This window comes from Nilaparvata lugens, chromosome 3, assembly GCF_014356525.2.
Source record: "Nilaparvata lugens isolate BPH chromosome 3, ASM1435652v1, whole genome shotgun sequence".
Taxonomy (NCBI): Eukaryota; Metazoa; Arthropoda; class Insecta; order Hemiptera; family Delphacidae; genus Nilaparvata; species Nilaparvata lugens.
Window position 1 is genome coordinate 52,070,029 of NC_052506.1, and position 19,379 is coordinate 52,089,407.

Below are 19,379 nucleotides of genomic sequence, written 5' to 3' on the forward strand. Positions count from 1 at the left end.
AACCAAATCCAAAGTACACTGATTGCAATTTAAAATATCATTGCGCGACTCCAAACCCACGGAGGCCAGAGTATCATTGAGCTGTCTAGCTATGAATGAGCCATTGAAAAGATAATAATTCGATCCAGTAATCTCGGGAATATTAAAGTCTCCAGCAATAATAACATCTGTATCCAATAAGTTGACACTGGCCTCGAGGCAATCAAAATATTGGCGATAGACAGGCAGACAAGCTTCAGGCGGAAAGTAGGCTGTATTTATGAAATATCTTTTATTATTAGAAAAATATACAAATACACCTACTGTTTCTATATATACATTCAAATCAAGAGCGCATAATTCTGCTCGATACTTCTTATTAACTGCTATCAGCACACCCCCTCCATCCAACTTATTGGCACCTTCTTGATTAACTTAATATGAATAAGATTTACAATTTTAACTGACTTGGGCCCGGTTGCACAACAATCGGTTAAATTTTAACCGTGATTAATTTCACAAGAACCAACCAGAGAATTGGCTCTCGTGGAATTAATCACGGTTAAAATTTAGCCGGCTGTTGTGCAACCTGTACTTAGTATGCTATGATGATTGTTCTTGGTCTGTCTATTTTATTTGGTACCTCACAAACCATTTGACTCGCATCACATAAAACAATAGAATCAATTTCTAGTATCGGTCAAATAAATTAGTTTACAAGCTGAAAGGCATTATAGATTTTCAATTACTTTTCGAGGCTTCAACAGGTTTTATTGATAGGAGGGTCTATTGGGTCTACTAGTCTTGTTGATTTTTCTATTTACCATTCTATATGCATTAAAAGCTTACAAACAATCATTCCTCGTTCATCTTTTGTTTTTGGGCAGAAGATTGGTCTTTAATTCTCAAAAATGAAATGCAACCTATCTTTTGGAAATATTAGTGTTTGTAACATTTGGGGAAAAAGCAGTTTTGGGCTAAGCCTGCTGATCTCTCCTAGTCATTGCTATATTATGATGATTAATATGATTATTGCTATATTATGTAATTGTATCAATAATTAAATAAATGAAAAAATGAATATCATACAAACATTTTCAGAAGAACTGCTTTCACATGCAGGACATGAAAATGCTGAATACCGTGAAAATTGTATATTAAATTATACTCAAATATCGGGGGACCGAGCTTTGCTCTGGAGTGTAAAAACATAGAAAATTTGTAACGAAAGATTGAATTTATAGTTTATATTTATCCATTTTCTCAGTCGTACAATATTATTTTTACAGTTATATGAGGAGGCACAACAGGCTTATGCCCAAAACTGTCCCTTTTCAAATTTATACTACAGTCCAAATCAAAATATAGTTTAAGCTACTATCACTCATCAAAATAACAATTTATCCACACTTAAAAAACAAACACATCATCAATTACAAATAGATATGCTATGAATTCGGTTTAGAATGATATACTATGTTTGCTACAATATTTGTTAATATACTATGTACTATTCTACACTAACAGCATCTAATTAATATTTTGGACTTTCTGAAGTAAACATGTTTTCTAAAAAAAAGATAAATAAACGAAAATAAGTTTTGCTGAATTTTTCTTCTTGTGAGATCAACTGGATGATTCCACACATGCACTCCTTCACTCTCTTCCATTACAGTATCGACAGACGACAAAATTTCCAGCTGGTTTTCCAAGGACGTATATATTTCAGCGAGTTATCTCAGGATTGAGACGTAGTGCAATCGATTTTTCATATCATAAACCTAATTTGTTCCAAATTTTGTGAGAATCGTTAGAGCCGTTTGCGAGATCCGGTCACATTCAGATATATAAACATCTAAACATATAAACAGAAATTGCTCGTTTAATAGTATAGGATAAACCTTTGTGTAATTAATGTATGCTCACATTTAGCTATGCTATGCTGAAATACGTCTTCCGAAGACGTAGTCTTTCTATCTTGCAATAAAGCACGCTAGGCTGATGTGAACGGGACAGTTTCGTAGCTTGGATTCAACATTGGGAGATGGGACCGGGACGTACGATATTTCAGCGTGGCGTAGTTGAGTGTGAAGAGGCATTTAATGTTTTAGTTTAAACTCAAGAATTACAAAATTTTAATTATGTAATAGAAAAGATAGCTTTTTTAGTATGAATAATATTGTTCCAAGTTTTTAGCTTTTTTTACACATATTCAAATCTATTATATCTTACTTGTCAAGTAAGTAAGTATCAAGTACCTTGAATGTTATTTTTATTTGATAGTTTTACTCACGCCAACTTTATTTCTTATCAATAGCCAAATAATCATCAAAAGCTAATATTGTAATAAGCTTTTGAACATATAATCAATCCATCAAAAATCATCTTTCCATGAAATTCCTGAAAATTAGGTATAAAATACCTAAGTAGTTTTATTTTAAATCATTACTCTATCCTGATTTGTCTTCCTTGCATGATTCAATTAATACATTTTGTTTATTTCATGGTTTTAGAGGGGAGTAAGACGGTTTGTCTTGATTAGATAGATTTGGTTGGCCAGAGAACCTTGGCTAAGTAGTGCATGACCATTCTTCTCTGAATCAGTAGAGGTGATGTATTGTTATAATTTTATTTCGAATTTATGTGCTTCAGCATGCATCTGAATGTGATTGTCCAAAATATCCTAGATATATTTGTACAGAATATGTGTTCGTTCTAATTCTAGAAACATTACTTGTCCTTTTGTAGATTGACATGGCCAGTTGTAAAGTGTTTTGGCTTAATAAAATTGAATCGACATAATCTAAGTCATTGTCTTTTATTGAATGTCCTAACTCTATCATTCGACCGGATTTTAATATAGCTGTATTATTGTAATTAATTTTGTAAATGATTCTTGAAATCTAGAACTCATGTGGTTTAATGCTATTGGACTATTTCCTTGTGAAAAGATTCAATTATTACATGTAACCGACAAAAACTTTTAATTAAAAACGTCGTAGGCAAACTGATTTGAGATCGTCAAAGAACAGTTGAGTCGTTTGCAACTGCTTTGCAACGGTAGTTGTAAAAACGTTGCACCGTTTGCGCTGAACGTTAAGCAATCTGTTGCAACTAATTTAGGACTTATGATTAATCTGAAAAAGTGAACCTCTTGTGAAATTTGTGGTTTTATTTCTTTCTATGAAGTTTTCAATGTATTATTATTTACTATACAAGTATCGTTCATAGCTTGATAGTTCATTGAATATAGTAATAATTGATAATTGCAAAATTATTAAGGGTGAAATCTTATCTCAGATTTTTGATAGAAAAATATTTTAGCCCCTTATAGAATGTATTGAGGCTCAATAAAATTATCACAAGTAGCAAAAAATGGCTATACAAAAGTGTGTAAGTAAGTTATCTATAATTGCATAAATGTTGGTGAAATGCTTTTATTTATAACAATATTGTAAGTCTCAAACTAGATTGATAATTCATATATTGCAATATTATAATTTAATTTAATAATTTATTGTAAGAACAGCATCATATCAACTAAATGCGTTTTCTTCTATTATTAAATATATTAATAATCTTTTTAATAATATATATATATTTTTTTTTTCAAATATATAGCATATTTAATTGTAAAGGTCGATGTCTATTATAAGTTGAACAGCATCAACTTCAAAGAATTTCACTCAAAACTTTTGAACAAAATTGTTAGATTGTTAAAAATTATCTCGCATTTTATATTCCAGAACAAATATGCATTGTTTCTGTAATAAACCATTGTGATAACGAATGAATAGTATAGTTTCTCAAGTGGTTTATTCTTTTGAAATTGATTTCAAACTATGATGAGATGAGCTTTCAACAAAGATTTCGCTCTCTCTGGCAAGGCATTCAGTAAGATAAGAAGTGCATGTCATTACTCCGGTTCAACCAGGATAACCAAAGAAAGATTGCTGTTTGCTTAACTTGTGCCGGTAGCTTAGTTGAAATGAACGAAATTGGTGATTGGTTGCTGTAAATATGGAAACATATTAATATAATTTTATCATACATTGTAAATATTCATATTAATTCATGGTAATAATCATATCATACTCTAGTATATTTTTTAATAAAATACGCTAACGATTGCCACGCACAACCTAATAACAAAGCTCTCTGCTGAAACAAAAAAAACATACAAATAATTTTTTTGACATCTTTAATAATTGAAATTATAGTCATCAACGGAGCAAATTCCTCATTAAAAATATCAGATTTTGTGAATTCCATATCATATTATTAATGTACTAGTGCTCTACTACTGTACTAAATCAGACTGAGCTTACAAAATGTTTCTCTCAAAAAGTAAATCTTTCATTTTGATCTGGTAAAATTTTTCTTTCTATAATAATTTAATTTTATATGCATGCTTCAATATGTAAATACATAATTATGAATTGGAAGTTGAAATTCTTGTATAAAGACTATTACTAGTACAGTAAGTCTATTTCAATCAAAATATTTTATTTGTTCTTTTGTTATGTTGTGTTCTGTCACCTTTATAATATGAATAAATCACCCATCCATCGTATCTCCTTGTACAAGTATATACTGCATTAAATTAAGGTACCTTAATCTTACCCTTTGATTGTTATTCAATAACTTGGGTTCAAGACAACACTTTCCCCAAGTCATCATTGACAGTTGACAATTTCAAGAAAAATGGAAATCTTTATTTGATGTTATTCATTCAATTCAAAAATCATGATTAAAGTTTAGGTACCTAAATATAGGTCCTATGAGTAGGAATTTGTGCTTCCTGTGTGAGTTCAAGTTGCTGAATGAGAATTTCGAGTGCAGTGTTTCCTTTACTTTTTGCGGTTTGAGGTTTTATAATTTTGTAACGCAAAGCGACGATTGAGGATGTGATAAATCCAGATATTATTACTGCATTTACGCAATCATTATATTTTTATCTTTTACTTTTATTTCGCAAATTCATTTCCTTCTCACAGTGTTTTTCAATAATTGAATTACTGATATGAATTTCCCATGGTAAAAGTACTTTTTCAGGTAGTACGTGGATGATAGGAAGTGAGGGAATAAATTTCTTAGTATGCAATATTCTCAGGAAAAATATGCATTCTACAATGAATTAAACTCTTGATTCGTTCAAGATTTATCATTTTCAACACGCCCATGATATTACACTATTTATTTTTCAGCTTAAATGACTATTTAAATTAATTAAACCATATTTTAAAGAATTTTATGAGTATAGAAACGACTCAATACCACTTTATGAGAGGAGCAGATTAATATTCTCCATCTTGAATTATGAAATTCTTAATTCCTCATTCTTGTTGATAATACAGTAAACAATTATATTTTATTCGTCAAGAAAATATATTATTCTGTCAATGATATAATATTGATTTTTCATAATTGAGTTTGAATACTGTATTTTGGTAATTAATCATATTTCTACATCGTTCAAAAACAATCTGGCAACGTTGCGGAGCTAGAAAAGAATAGCGCTACCTGCTTTGTCGAATGATAAATAAGGACAGCAACTCCAATGTTAATCAAATGACTTTTAAACGTGGACCTCACTTTAGTATTCTTTATTTCATTCTGCAATTTTATTGATCTCATCAAATAATAGTATAGCCTATTTTAGTAATGCTGATTACATCAATATAATAGCCAGTAATTCATTGGCAACATTATTGCATAATGATGTACCGTAAGCAAGCTATTTCATACGTTGGTCACGTAGTAGAATTGAAAAATAAATATGTTTTATAATTTTATTCATGTGTAAGAGATTTTATGAGTTTTCAATGTTTTGTAAATTCCACAAAATATAAATTATTATTACTAAAGTGAATCGTCTGTTACAGGTGTTCTCTTTTTATTATGTCCTTCATTACTTTGACTAAAGAAGGCTCTTATAACAAACCGCAAAATCACACCCGACTTTTCCATCAGTCCAATGACAGATGCATTTACTACAACAGGACCACAAACAAAATCATCACGCCAGCTTACGAAGGAATACCAGAAAATCTACTACTCAACTTTTTAGGATGGCTGGTAAGTCAGATTAAGAGTGAGATTAATACTCTACTGAAATTATTACTATCTGAAACCCATGCAGGAAAGTTTTCAAATATTATATATGTTTCAAAGTTTATAGTTGCACCAACAGAAATGGTCAAATGTTTTTCTAGTAGAATACTATTATCCCAGAAACTAGGAATATGATGATAGCCTTGTTACAAAGAATAAAATTCGAATACTGTATTCTAATTGCCTTGTTATAAAGATAGTCACTAATAGCCTTGTTATGAAGAAGAATCTACGAAACTATGTATTGTAAGAAACTACAATCTAATGATGGAAGTTTTTTATATTATTTGTCTGCATCTGATGAATTGAGAAACTATTTCATCTATTTGTTACCAATTAAATATTAATTATTATAGATGAAAACTCATCCTAATTTTAAAATTGTCAGAATATTAATTTTTGGATTCACTTGGAAAATTAATTATTCTCCACAATGTTTTTCATCATACGTATTTACTCAAATCATGATTTGTTCTATTTCAGATCCTCATAACTTTATTTGCTTGTTTGAGGAAACGAGCTTGGAACTACGGACGTCTAGCTCTTGTCCAGAAAAATGAAGAAAGGTGATAAATGGCTTAAATTCTGTTGAACATTTTAATAATAATCAACTGAAAATAATTTTTATTGCGTTTGTCCTGATGTACGGAAATACCTTGAAGTTCTTTATCTAATTTGATATTTTACAGCAGCAAAATAATAGACTCTTTAATAACACATTGAATACAATACATAACAGCGCATTTTGTTGACTACGAGTGGATTAACATGTGTGAACTTTTAGTATCAAGTTCCCACATTTCAATTTAGAAACAGGGTTTAAGTTGTCACTATTCTTCCTCAACTGTCATAAAATAACACCTACGATGTTCTTGGCTGCCCACAGTGACTCACTAGGCCAAAATTTCAAACTGTCGGCTGCATTTTCTCAACCTAGTGTTAATCATTCAAATTGCATACTTCACAGATGGACTCAGATATTCTATGGAACCACGGATGAGGCAGTCGGTGCCACTGAAATAAATTCTCCAACTTCTCTCGACTCCTCTGTTCACTTGGACAGAGGATTTTGTTCTTGGCTTGTTGCTATTTTCAAAATCAAGTAAGTCTCTAAAATTATTATTTAGAATCATGGTTGTCCTCTTGTCGATTTGTATGATAAACCCATATGTTTTTGATCCTTCTCTGAAATCTGAATTTCAATCTTTTTATTTACACAAAACTTGAGTTTCGATGCTCATGTCATCATCAGTAGATGATTAAAAAAAAGCTCGTATTGCTGCTGGGATCTAATCTATATTCCACGTTAGTAGAGGTGACTTATAGAAGTAGAATGTTTCAAACGTGTGATTCACGAAACCGTTCCAGGGAAAGATATTTGAAATTTGATATCATCTTGATGTTTCACATGCAACAAAATGTGCTCTTGTAGAATGTTATTGAACTTGACATGTTTTGCTAATAAAACAATATGATTATTGATACTCTTCTTACCTTTCAAATAAGAAAATTACATGAGAGTATACTCTCTTATTTTCATTGGTTTATCACCTATCAAATGGTTTGAATTATCTATGCTTACTGCTTATGTATAATCTCTTTTTGATACACATTCGTGTTTTCCAGAGATGAAAATATTCTGGTGAAAAGTGGCCACGATGCAGTTCAGTACTTATCTTTCCAAAGACACATTATCGTTCTAGTCAGCATAATCACCTCTGTTTCTTTGCTTGTCGTTCTACCTATAAACTACCACGGAAGTTACATCGAAGGCAATGACCAGCTTTTTGGACACACAACAGTCAGCAATCTCAACCCTAAGTAAGTGTTAATCTAGTTGGAAAAAATCATTCAAAAGTTATTGATGGAGCTCACAATTGTGAGTACTGTAGAGAATCATGTATTTCAAATAAGAGTCAGTACTGTTGTGAATCTACAGAGTATTTACAAATGAATATCGGGATTTCAACTCTATAAAAATTAAACTTAACAGTGAATTAAACATTAAACTTACAGTTTAAAATTATAATTCAAGTGAAAGAATAACTAAAACAGTTTGATCGGCACCAGTGCGCATGTGCGTGCGCCACGATTCGCTAGAATTGGTTGAACTGGATGATTTAATCGGTTGTAGAAGGGTTTGTAAACAGGAAAAGTAGAAACATCAATTTTTCATTACGTTACTTTTCATCAATTTTCATCCAGAACAATGTTTTATAAATGGAAATTGATGAAAGTGACGTAATGAAAGTCACTTGCCGCCAGTTACTTGTAATTTCTACTCTCCCCGACTTTAACCCGCTTAAGAGGCGGAATGACAGGGCTTGCTAAGCATGGCCTCCACGAAAACCTGATTGTATGAACGCCGTACTATAAGTTATTGATCACCTTTCGCCGTTCACCTTTGTTTTTGGATCGTGTGTACGTCTCTCCGCTACCAACAAACCTCGCTGAAATAAGAATCTGGACTGAATTACTGGAGAAACACTTTTTAATATTTGGAAAGAACTCGACATGTGTGCCATGTGACAAGTTGTGACCATATTGAACTGTTATTACATCAAAGTTACGCCATCTCTGACAAGAAGAACGAATGAAGATTTTGAAGTTGGCGAATATACATATGAAAATGTAGAGACAATTTTAAAATGTATGAATTCAGGGCTACTTCCTTGTATTTATAAATTGATAGATAGGGGCAGATGCTAAAATAATTTACTTGAAGATGATATTTAAATCATCTCCTTTACAGAGTGTTCCTGTAAGAGGAACATTTAAAGTTGCTAATATAACTGATAAGCTAAAGGAAAATCGCTTACGCTGGTACGGGCACGTTATGAGACGCGGTGAGGATCACATGACCAGACTCGTCATGGAAATTGAACAGCCTAGGAGACTCCCTGGTAGACCGCCGACAACCTGCATGGGTACCATTTCCAAGGATATGAGGACGACGGATTTAGAGCCTGAACTGACTCAACAACGCCCGGAATGGCGGAAAAGGATTAGGAGGGTCGACCCCAAGAGAAATGGGACATAGGCTCGGGAGAAGAAGAAGAAGAAGAAGATGATATTTAAAATAACAAAACTATTAGTAAACATTTATTGGAAATTTATTTTTATAACCTGACGATGGTTTGATCACCGAAACTAGTAGTTACGTTACAACTTGTATTCTTGTTTTATTTTTTATCAATTTTAAAGGGTACTATAATTCTATTTTATAAATAAAAGTAGAGAAATTTATATATCTCGGCACAGAGTTCAATGTGGGTAACAACATCAGCGGTGAAATTGGAAGAATTGAACAAGGCAACAGAGCATACTATGCAAACAAAAATATAATGAAATTTAGACTAAAATGGATAGTGAACTAAATGATGTCATAATGTTAGTGGACTAAAATGAAAATTTACCAAACCCTGATAAGACCGCTAGTGACATATGGCTGTGAAGCATGGGCTCTTAGTTCTCAAACCATGAATGCATTGAGGATCTTTGAAAGGAAAATTCTGAGAAGAATATATGGTCCAATATATGAAGAAGGAAAATGGAGAATAAGAAACAAGCAGAAGTCAATACCATCTTGAAAGGGAGGGATATAGTAAGGTATATAAAGTCTAGAAGAATCAGCTGGCTGGGCCATTTACAACGAATGGAGCAAAACAGAATACAGAGACAGATGCTTGTTGGTCGAATGGAAGGAACTCGGAGAAGAGGTCGCCCCAGAACCCGCTGGCTTCAAGATGTGGAGAGAGATCTGGCGTGCTTGGGAGTGAGAATCTGGAGGAGGCGAGCAAGTGATAGAGATCATTGGAGGCGCATTGTTGAGGATGTCAAGGTCCATGTAGGGCTGTAGCGCTTCGTAAGTTCTTGAGGTCTTCTCAAGGTTCTTGATTGAACTGTTGAAGTTGCTTTTTCAATTGACATATAATCCATACTTGTAGATTTAATGTAACAAATAGTTAAAACTCTGATATTCATTTATAAACACTCTGTATTCTCATTAGTTATCATTATTTTGAAATAGAGTCAAGTGATATTTGTACAGTTTGCTTCCATTCATCCCTTTCTGATTCATCGCCTCTTCCAGTTCCGCGATCTTAAGATGCGTACAGACTTTCGCTCTGCTCCGCAACCGAACGTCACTCCAGCAGAGCGATTGATGTTCGACCGGCGAGCAACAGTGGTTCGACCGGGGAACGCGAGAAGAGCTAACATCTTCCATAACGTTCATGATGGGTACGTGGGCGGAGCGACTGTAGTTCGATGGAGGAACGAAGGCGGTACGAGGACGGTACAAGGGAGGAGCGTGCTCGGTGCTGGTTGGAAGCACGAATATGTGTACGCAGCTCTAAACATGCCAAATCCTTCGACAAAAAATGACTAGAGGATGCTCAACAATTCATTGATTGACTTCAATCGAAGTATTACGTGTGTTACATTTTTTATTGACTTACAAATATATCTATGTGCAAATGATACGGATCAAACAAAAATATTGTATTATACTATTCTCTTATATTTTAGCTACATACAAGTTGCCATATTTTCATGTATTCCAGGCTATTACATGTTCTTAATGAAATAATGAATAATATCGTTATAGTTGAAGATTATTTTACTAACAGTTAAAACTTAATAGAATTACATTCCAATCTTCAGAGAAAAATACTATTTTTAAAATTGATAACATCCGTAAGGAATACTCAAAATACTCGTCTACTCTTGAAAAGTTACCTATATTTCTCTGCATTTCATGTTTGTACCTGATTTTACGTGTTTGAAGTATTTATATAGTCACTTTTTGTGTAGTTGAGAAGTTGATATTGTGGTAATTATTCATATTGAATGAAAAAGACTGAGAAATTGTCATAAACCACTGATTTATTGATAATTAGAAAGACCGGTTTCGGTTATTACACAATTGTCAATCTCTGATAAACTTTGGAGTTTAAATCTCCGGAGATAAACAATCTCTGGAGTTTATCAGAGATTGACAATGGTGTAATAACCGAAACCGGTCTTTCTAATTATCAATAAATCAGTGGTTATGACAATTTCTCAGTCTTTTTCATTCAATATTTATATAGTCGTTAACAGAATTCAAAGCGATATCTTATGACTATAGTCTTATTCTCTAGTTGGAAAGCGGATTGAAACTCAAGCACAAATTCTAAAGTCTTAACCTACTACAATTATTTTTGCAGCTCTTCTTGGCTGTGGGCGCATGTCACTTTGGCACTCCTCTATCTTCCATTGGGCATTTATGTGATGAGATGTTTCTCAGTGAATCTCAAGTTTGAAGACAGAGACACTGTCTCTAGGACTTTGATGATTTCGAATATTCCCCGGCGCAATTGTGATGCTGACGACCTTCATCGACATTTCAGGTTTGTTTACCATTCTATCCCGAAATCTATAAAGTTATCCACTTGAGCCTGTAGTAGAATTGGTATAGTGCGAGTTTTATGTTGCCAACTTGAAACTATTCAGTCATTTTGGAGCCTTTAATTCTTTAATAGAGAAAGACAATATCACAACTAGCATAACAACTATTAGGCCTATTCGAGCCGCCCCTTTTATTTATTAGGTTAGCACAAACAATACAAAGATCGGAAAAGAATAAGCAGGCTATTGCCCAAAACTTCTTCAACTTCCTAATTTAGTTTCAAATTGTCCAAATATTATATACCGGTATAGGTTATGGGTGGGCAATGCACGCAGACAACCCTTTATTGATACTTTTTTTCAAATGTGAATATCCTATACTCATTAAAAATCTTACTTAAATTCTAGTTTTTCAAATGATGTATTGTGTTTTATATTATTACAGAAACTATACTCGTTAGCTCAATAGATTACCGATTATAGTTTATTCTTATAGATAGGATTTATAGAACTCAATCTTATTTCATTAGAAATTGTAATAATTGATGAAGTTTTGAATGTATGTGTAATGTAATGTTCATAGGGAGAACAATGTTGCCGATTCTCTGCTTTGTCATTGCCTTTGTTAGAAGGTAGCTGATACCGGTATATATCGGCAGTAATTCTTCTTCAAAGTAATCAATTATTATATTGTATTTTTTCGTTTGATAATGTATTAATTTCTAAGGTATTTAATTATTTGGTTGTAAGTAATTCGTCCTCTTGATTTGTATAATATGCTGTAATTTTGTTAATGCACTATTAATCTTATAAAATAAAGGCAGTCAAATCTTGAAATCTAGTTACTTCAGAAATATTTTTGGCTTACTCATATTATTTGATTTTTTCAGGGAGGCCTATCCTGAATTAGAAATTCAAGGGATTCAACTAGCATATAACATAAAGCGAGTGAGCAGTTTAGATAAAGAAAGGTTGGTCAATTTCAATTTTCTACTTCAGTGTTAACCAACCAAGTGTTAATTCGGGCAATTAGTTTCTATTTAGTTTCTAGTAGTTTGTACTCGACAGATTGGGCCAAGAAAATCTTTCTGTAGAGAGATTCTCATTATAAAGTCACCTGATTGACATTGAATAAATATTATAATGAACAACCATATTTTACTATGGTATATTTTCTTGGTGAATAAAATATATTTGAGATAGAGTAACAAGAATAATCAATAAGTATTACATCAGATATACCGGGATGATTTGAATCACAGATATCTCATATGAATTCAGTGGATAGAGAAAATTTGCAACCATGGCGTCCTATCATTTGCATTGACTTTATAAATTTGAATCTCATTATAGAGAAGTGCATTCATTTCCCTTCTTGATACAAGATATAGTTTTTTATTCATTTACATATAAGTAAATTATTCAGCTATGTAATTTATTTACATAGTTATAATTTTATGCTAATTTCAAAAGTATAATGAAATTATTAGTGAACATCAGACTTGTTCTAAACTATTATGACGTAAGTTGATTAATTAATGTTTGCCTGTTTCAGAGAAACTGTCCATCAAGCAAAGATCTTCATTCTCAACACGCCCATGATATTACACTATTTATTTTTCAGCTTAAATGACTATTTAAATTAATTAAACCATATTTTAAAGAATTTTATGAGTATAGAAACGACGCAATACCACTTCATGAGAGGAGCAGATTAATATTCTCCATCTTGCAAATGATATCTCCATCTCTGTTTCAGAGAAACTGTCCATCAAGCAAAGATCTTCTGTGAGAACTATTTGAAAGACACTGGAATCAGGTTGGAGATGCGGCCCCACATCTGCGGCAACTTGTGCTGCTGTAATGTCCTGGGATCCACCGTTGACGCCATCTCTTATTACTCGGAGGAGGAAAACCGACTTCAAGCGGAGGTTATACTTCATCTCTTTTGTGATAAATGTACAAGTAGTTAATTTTACCAATGAAGGTAACAGGTTAAAACCCAATTTACTCAATCTGCTCCACTTAGTTCACTACACTATACAAGCTTTAAATATTGTTTTAAAAAACAATATTACAATAATTGCCAAGATAAATAGAGAGTGTAATAAGAAATTGAGTGATCAACAAGATGGGAGGATGAATAATATAATATTGTAATTGTTTGAATGCTAGTGAATACATTGAAATTATAATTCGGAAACTCAAATTTCGAATTTGGTATGTGACTGTAACTCATAAGAATGGCACAAAAGAAGTAATAAATTAGAATCTGTTCAAAAAACATAAAGGTTTTGCATAAAGCAAAATATGATAAATTTACTATATCCATATAGTCTTCAGACCGCTGGAACTCGGAGTGCCTGACCACGTTTTGTTGTGACATTTACAAGTTTTTCTATCCAATAATATTATTGTGATAATAGATTTTCTTTTATTGTATTTTTCGTTACTTTTATGCTTGTGACTAGTTCAAGCTTTTCTATTTAAAATAGTTGTATGATCTAGTGATTGATCTTTCGTTTATTTTTACAACTGTAAATGGTTACTGACATTTTCTAGGATATCTTCCCATTGACATTATTATTATCATCTGCAAATTAATATTCGATATTCTTATAAGTACAGTGAGTGGTTGTTGCATTTCCCATCTTTCAATAGTGATTGTGCTTGATAGATTATTGGATGATGATGTGTTAAGGTGAAATCGGAGAGTGCAATGACTCCGAGACATTTCCTCAAATTCCTCGAGCCTCAAATTTGATTTGATTTCCATTGGCTTAGTCAGTAATATACGTTCTTATGAATCAGTAATATACATAGTAATTAGTCAGTAATAATACATTCTTATGAATCAGTAATATACATACACAGTCAGTAAACATTGGCTTAGTCAGTAATATTATTGTGATGTGTTTGATAATTTATTGTGTATTAAGATGGAGAGAGCGTGACATTTTCAGCGCTTTTTATTTAACATACAGGATCAATTTATTGAATTTGATTTGTTCTAAGGTGGAGTCAGAGCGTGTAACAATTCTGAGACTTTTTCAATGTTTGATTTCAATATTTTTGTGATCAGTTTGATGGATTAATGATTGAATTTGTTGTGTGTAAGGTGGAATCTGATAGCGCGACAGCCCTGATACATGTTCAGCACTTTTTAAATAACATATTTATCATTAATTTATTACATAGAATTACATGTACTATTTTTATCTTTTGGACACTGACACGTGTCATAGTTGAGAATGATATTGTAACCTATGTATAAATGTATAAATAAATAACTTACTACCCTTAACGACTAGTTAAAAAAATAAAAAGGACACAAATAACTCTTTGTAGTAAAACTTCCAAGTAGCCCTTTTTGAAAAATGAAAAATAAGGAACAAGTAAGCATTATTTGACATGTTTTAAGCTGGGATCATAGAGTACGACAGCCCTGAGACTTTTTCAACACTTTTGAATTGTGTTAAGGTGGAGACGGAGCGCGCTATGGCGCTGAAACGGCCGCTGGGCGTGGTGTTTGTGACGATGGAGTCGCTTCAGAGCGCCAAGAAGATCTACGCCGACCATCGACCCACCTGTCGCTGCTCCACCTCTCCCCCCTCCTCCTCGGTTAGCCGACGCCTCGAGCCTCACAACTGGCACGTGCAGTTTGCGCCATCGCCTCGCGACATATGCTGGTCAGTTACCTCTAGCCTAGCCTACTACAAAAATAACAAATTCATCATCTAGTGGACTCATAGATAGTAATCTCCCCTGCAAAACTATTATCTAGATAGTGAGATTCAAGCTATTAAGTCACTGGAATTAATAGGAACGCATTCAAATTCAAATTAAAATTTATTTCCACAAAGTAGGTACAAACATTCAACTATACAATACAAATGCAATGCACCACAATCAATTCAAATAAAGAACATTCCTTACTAAAAAATAATAAATTGAACAATAATAGCATTAATACTTATATTTCTAACTAGTAATAGTTATAATGCACAATCAAACTGAATGTATTGAGGATTATCATTACATTATTATTCAATACTTCAAATAGCATAAGCTTGGTGGAAATCTACTGGCATAAGTGAGAACTTGTCCGCCAGTAGGAGTAGCGCCCCAATACTAAGAGAGGAAAAAATTAATAAAGAATAAAAATAAAATAAATGCTGAACTCGAAGATTTCTAAACATACGTAATTCTAATCATTCTAATATGTAAAAAAAATTGTTGACGTTCTCCGTTTTTCTGTTTTCTTTAGTAGATAGCTGTATTCAAGTCATACTGTGGTATATATCTGACGTAATGTTGATGGTGATTATTGTTGAAAATGATCAATGTTATATAAATATATCAAATATATTATTATAATATTGATGATGACTCTTGTTGCAAATGGTCAATGTTAAATCTCAATATTATATTATATTCAGCAAGAAAATATATCTTTTCGTGATTTAATCATTCATTTTCATAATTATTGAGATTGAATATTCTGGTAGTTCATTATATCTCTTCACAGTCAGCAACTGATTTGGCCTACTGGTATATCTGACATAATATTAATAGTGATTCTCGTTGATAATGATCAAAGTTAAATCTCAAATATATTGTATTCACCAAGAAAATATATCTTTCATGATTTGATCATTCATTTCCATAATATTTAAATTAGATATTCTGGTAGTTCATTATATTTGGCAACTGTGAGGAGCTAGAAAAGGGTTTATAGCTAACTGCTTTGTCTAATGACAGACAAGGATAGCAAACCAATGTTAATCAGATGCTGTTTTTTATCACCTGAATCTCACCATCTTAATACTATAAATAAAAACAATTTCACAATAAGTAAACACAATAACGAAAAATTCGAACAGAGTCCAACGTACATGTGAATGCAATTCATAAGCTATTAAATTTACCACGTTGCATGAGGTAATATGAACGTGATAGTTTGGAATCTGAAGAATTGTAAAAAAACATATTCGAATTATCATGCTACAGCTTGAAATAATTTCCTATAAAAAATGAGTTTTGATTTTCTGTCTAGTGTAAGAAAATATTAATATTTGAAGGGAAAATAGATAAAAGTAATAATAACCTTTTTGACGAATTCTCTCTTTTTTATCTTTATAACTTATCCATGTATATTTTCATATATGTTCTGAATAAAAGTGATTGTTTGATTGACTATAGATGATTTGTTAGGTTAGGTTAGATTTCCAATGAATTGCGCATAGTCGGGCTGGAAAAGTAAACATTAACATTAGCTCTCATGGCCTGATGATCCCATTCACACGTTCAAGCCCCTGCATACAGGGACAATAGTGACATCCACTAGACCTGGCTATTAGCGGCGAGCGGCGGCTACAGTGGGGTCCACGTTATAATGGCAGTGTTTGATTATATAGCAATGGTATTGCTATCCTTGTCTATCATTCAACAAAGCGAATAGCGCTATCTCTTTCTCGCTTTGCTCTGTTGCCAGATCGTCTTTTAACAATTTAGAATTAATAATTAACAAAATATTTTATCTTAATTATGAAAATACATTATGAAGTTATTGAAAAATATAATTTATTGCTTAATAAAATACAATTTTTTATTTCAAACGAGAATGAACAGTTAATATTACATCAATAAACCTGTATCAGCTACCGTATATAGAAGGCATTGACAAGACAGAGGATTGGCAACTCCACTGTCATTATAACGTGGACCTCACTATAGTAAAATTCTTTCTTTTTTTCTATGTGAGAAGAGTGCTGAAATAAATCAGAACGGGAAGAGTTGAATCTGAGATACAATCTTGATTTTCACTTGAATTTTCAAGCAATGATTTTCTGAGAGTATAAATCATGGAGAAATAAGTGGACAAAACATTTCTCAAAATTCTTTAGAAGAATTTAAAATATGCCTATATCAAGTCGATATTGGAATAGATTTTCTACTGATTTTGATTCTTTTCAGATTGATTACTACATAATATGAGTTGAATGTTAATCGTAAATAAAGAAGTAACAATATTATTGATCTCTCTCACAATGATTATTTCCTATAATTTGTAAATTGAACTGTAATCTTTGTCATATATCTGTCCTCACTGTTCATGGTACGTTTTTGGAGAATTGACATTAATTTTTCAAAAGTGACTTTTCCAATTCTTATTTTCCAGGGAGAACCTAGCCGTACCATCTCACAGTCTCTACTGGAAAGCTGTTCTCCTCAACTTCTGCCTGTTCATCTTTCTGTTCTTCTTGACTACACCTGCAATATTTGTTAAACTGATTGACACTTTCAATGTACCGAATCAGATTGAAAAGATGGTATGAGGCTCATTTTAGTCAAACTCTACTATATTTAAACATCAATAATCATTTTACCATCCTAATTGATTACTTATTTTATTGTAATATAAAATTATGGAAACTATTTACGTTTTTTTCAATGTACTTAGAGAAAAACAAACTGTGGGATTTGAATAGAAGAATTAAGTTATTATAGATCAATGCAGTACCTATTTTCTTCTCTTGTGGTGACAACAAGAGTCTTCTGGGACTTTTGTGTGGCTTATGAAACCAGAGATCGAATTCTGATTCAAATTTTTCTAAATCAAAACAAGTAATATATCTGAAAATTGATAAATATTCCATATCAATGAAAGTTTCATTAGACAAGAAAGTATCGAAATTGATTTAGAAATTTATCATAATGTAAATTCTTCAAATGCTTGTTGTACTTTAAAGGAGAAGAAGTAATGAATGAAGGTCGTTCACTGAACTGTTGTGTTGTTCAATAGCCATCGGTATTGCATCTGATATTCTGTATTGAGGGGCAAGCACACATCAGCAGACAGATCTCTGCAGACGTTTGATTATTTTCTCCGTCTTTCTGCTGCTGTGTGCGTTTTCCTTTAAATTGTTAATGAATTGAGAAGCAATAATACAGTTGTGCAAAAAACATTCACCAGGATAGAATCCGATGATGGCTATCAATAATGTTGGATATTGTTCCTTTCTGCCCATTCAACAAGGGACTTGCCACAGCTATTATTCTGACTATAGTTCCATGCATCATGGTGGCTATTAAAGTCTCCAATGAATATGCATGGATAATCAAGTTGTGGCAAGACCTGGACTGGCCACTCCACTGCAGGGGGCTTATACACATTAACTATGGACAGGTCGTCTATTCTCAGTACAACCACGTGGATATTATTTTCCTGACTCTCTGAGATAAGTGTGACATTCTCCAAGTTTGCTCCCCCAGTTGTAGCTATGCCATAAGATCTATGGTATGTAGCACCAATGATGTCATATCCAGGAATTCGCCCTCTTGAGTAAAGCTGCTCTTCTGATTCAGTATGAGTTTCCTGTAGAGCTATCACATCTACTTTATGCTCCAACATTAGCCTTGAAAGGAACTCAGACTTTGTTCTACTGATGCCTTCAATGTTCAGGTGGCATATTTTGATACCAGGGCCTAGTCGTCTCATAGAAAAGTTCTGAAAAGAATTGTATATCTCGAATCTCTCGAAATTGTATATCTCGACGTGCACTTATAAAAGTGTGAAATTTTAAAAATTTGACAAAAAAATGCCATACGCTAAATAAATAAATATAATAATGTTGGATAATAATAATGGAGAACGGTTCACCAGCTCTCCTTCTCAGAAATTCATGTTAGGCTAGGCACACACTAGTTAGTCAAGATAAGACTAGTCACGTTTAGTCACAATACTTCTCATAGTTGCTTATGGAGTCATGTCTAACTGCAATTACTAATCAGTTTGAGTTGCATCATAAGCAACATTGTGAAGTATTGTGACTAAACGTGACTAGTCTGTCTTGACTAATCGGTGTGTGCCCAGCCTTACACTGATTTGTCAT

General features: G+C 32.6%; 1 protein-coding gene across 1 annotated transcript in view; it reads left to right on the forward strand.

Moving 5' to 3' along the window:
* The window catches only part of LOC111047576 (calcium permeable stress-gated cation channel 1), a 41,404-nt gene that overhangs the window by 4,788 nt on the left and 17,237 nt on the right, over positions 1 to 19,379 (forward strand). The window contains exons 2-11 of the mRNA XM_022333365.2: positions 2,493 to 2,588; positions 5,865 to 6,057; positions 6,577 to 6,659; positions 7,061 to 7,195; positions 7,720 to 7,914; positions 11,304 to 11,486; positions 12,375 to 12,455; positions 13,244 to 13,415; positions 14,965 to 15,173; positions 17,666 to 17,816. Of these exons, the coding sequence (XP_022189057.1) occupies positions 5,881 to 6,057; positions 6,577 to 6,659; positions 7,061 to 7,195; positions 7,720 to 7,914; positions 11,304 to 11,486; positions 12,375 to 12,455; positions 13,244 to 13,415; positions 14,965 to 15,173; positions 17,666 to 17,816 (1,386 nt within the window). The 5' untranslated portion in view covers positions 2,493 to 2,588; positions 5,865 to 5,880. The remainder of the gene's footprint in view (positions 1 to 2,492; positions 2,589 to 5,864; positions 6,058 to 6,576; positions 6,660 to 7,060; positions 7,196 to 7,719; positions 7,915 to 11,303; positions 11,487 to 12,374; positions 12,456 to 13,243; positions 13,416 to 14,964; positions 15,174 to 17,665; positions 17,817 to 19,379) is intronic.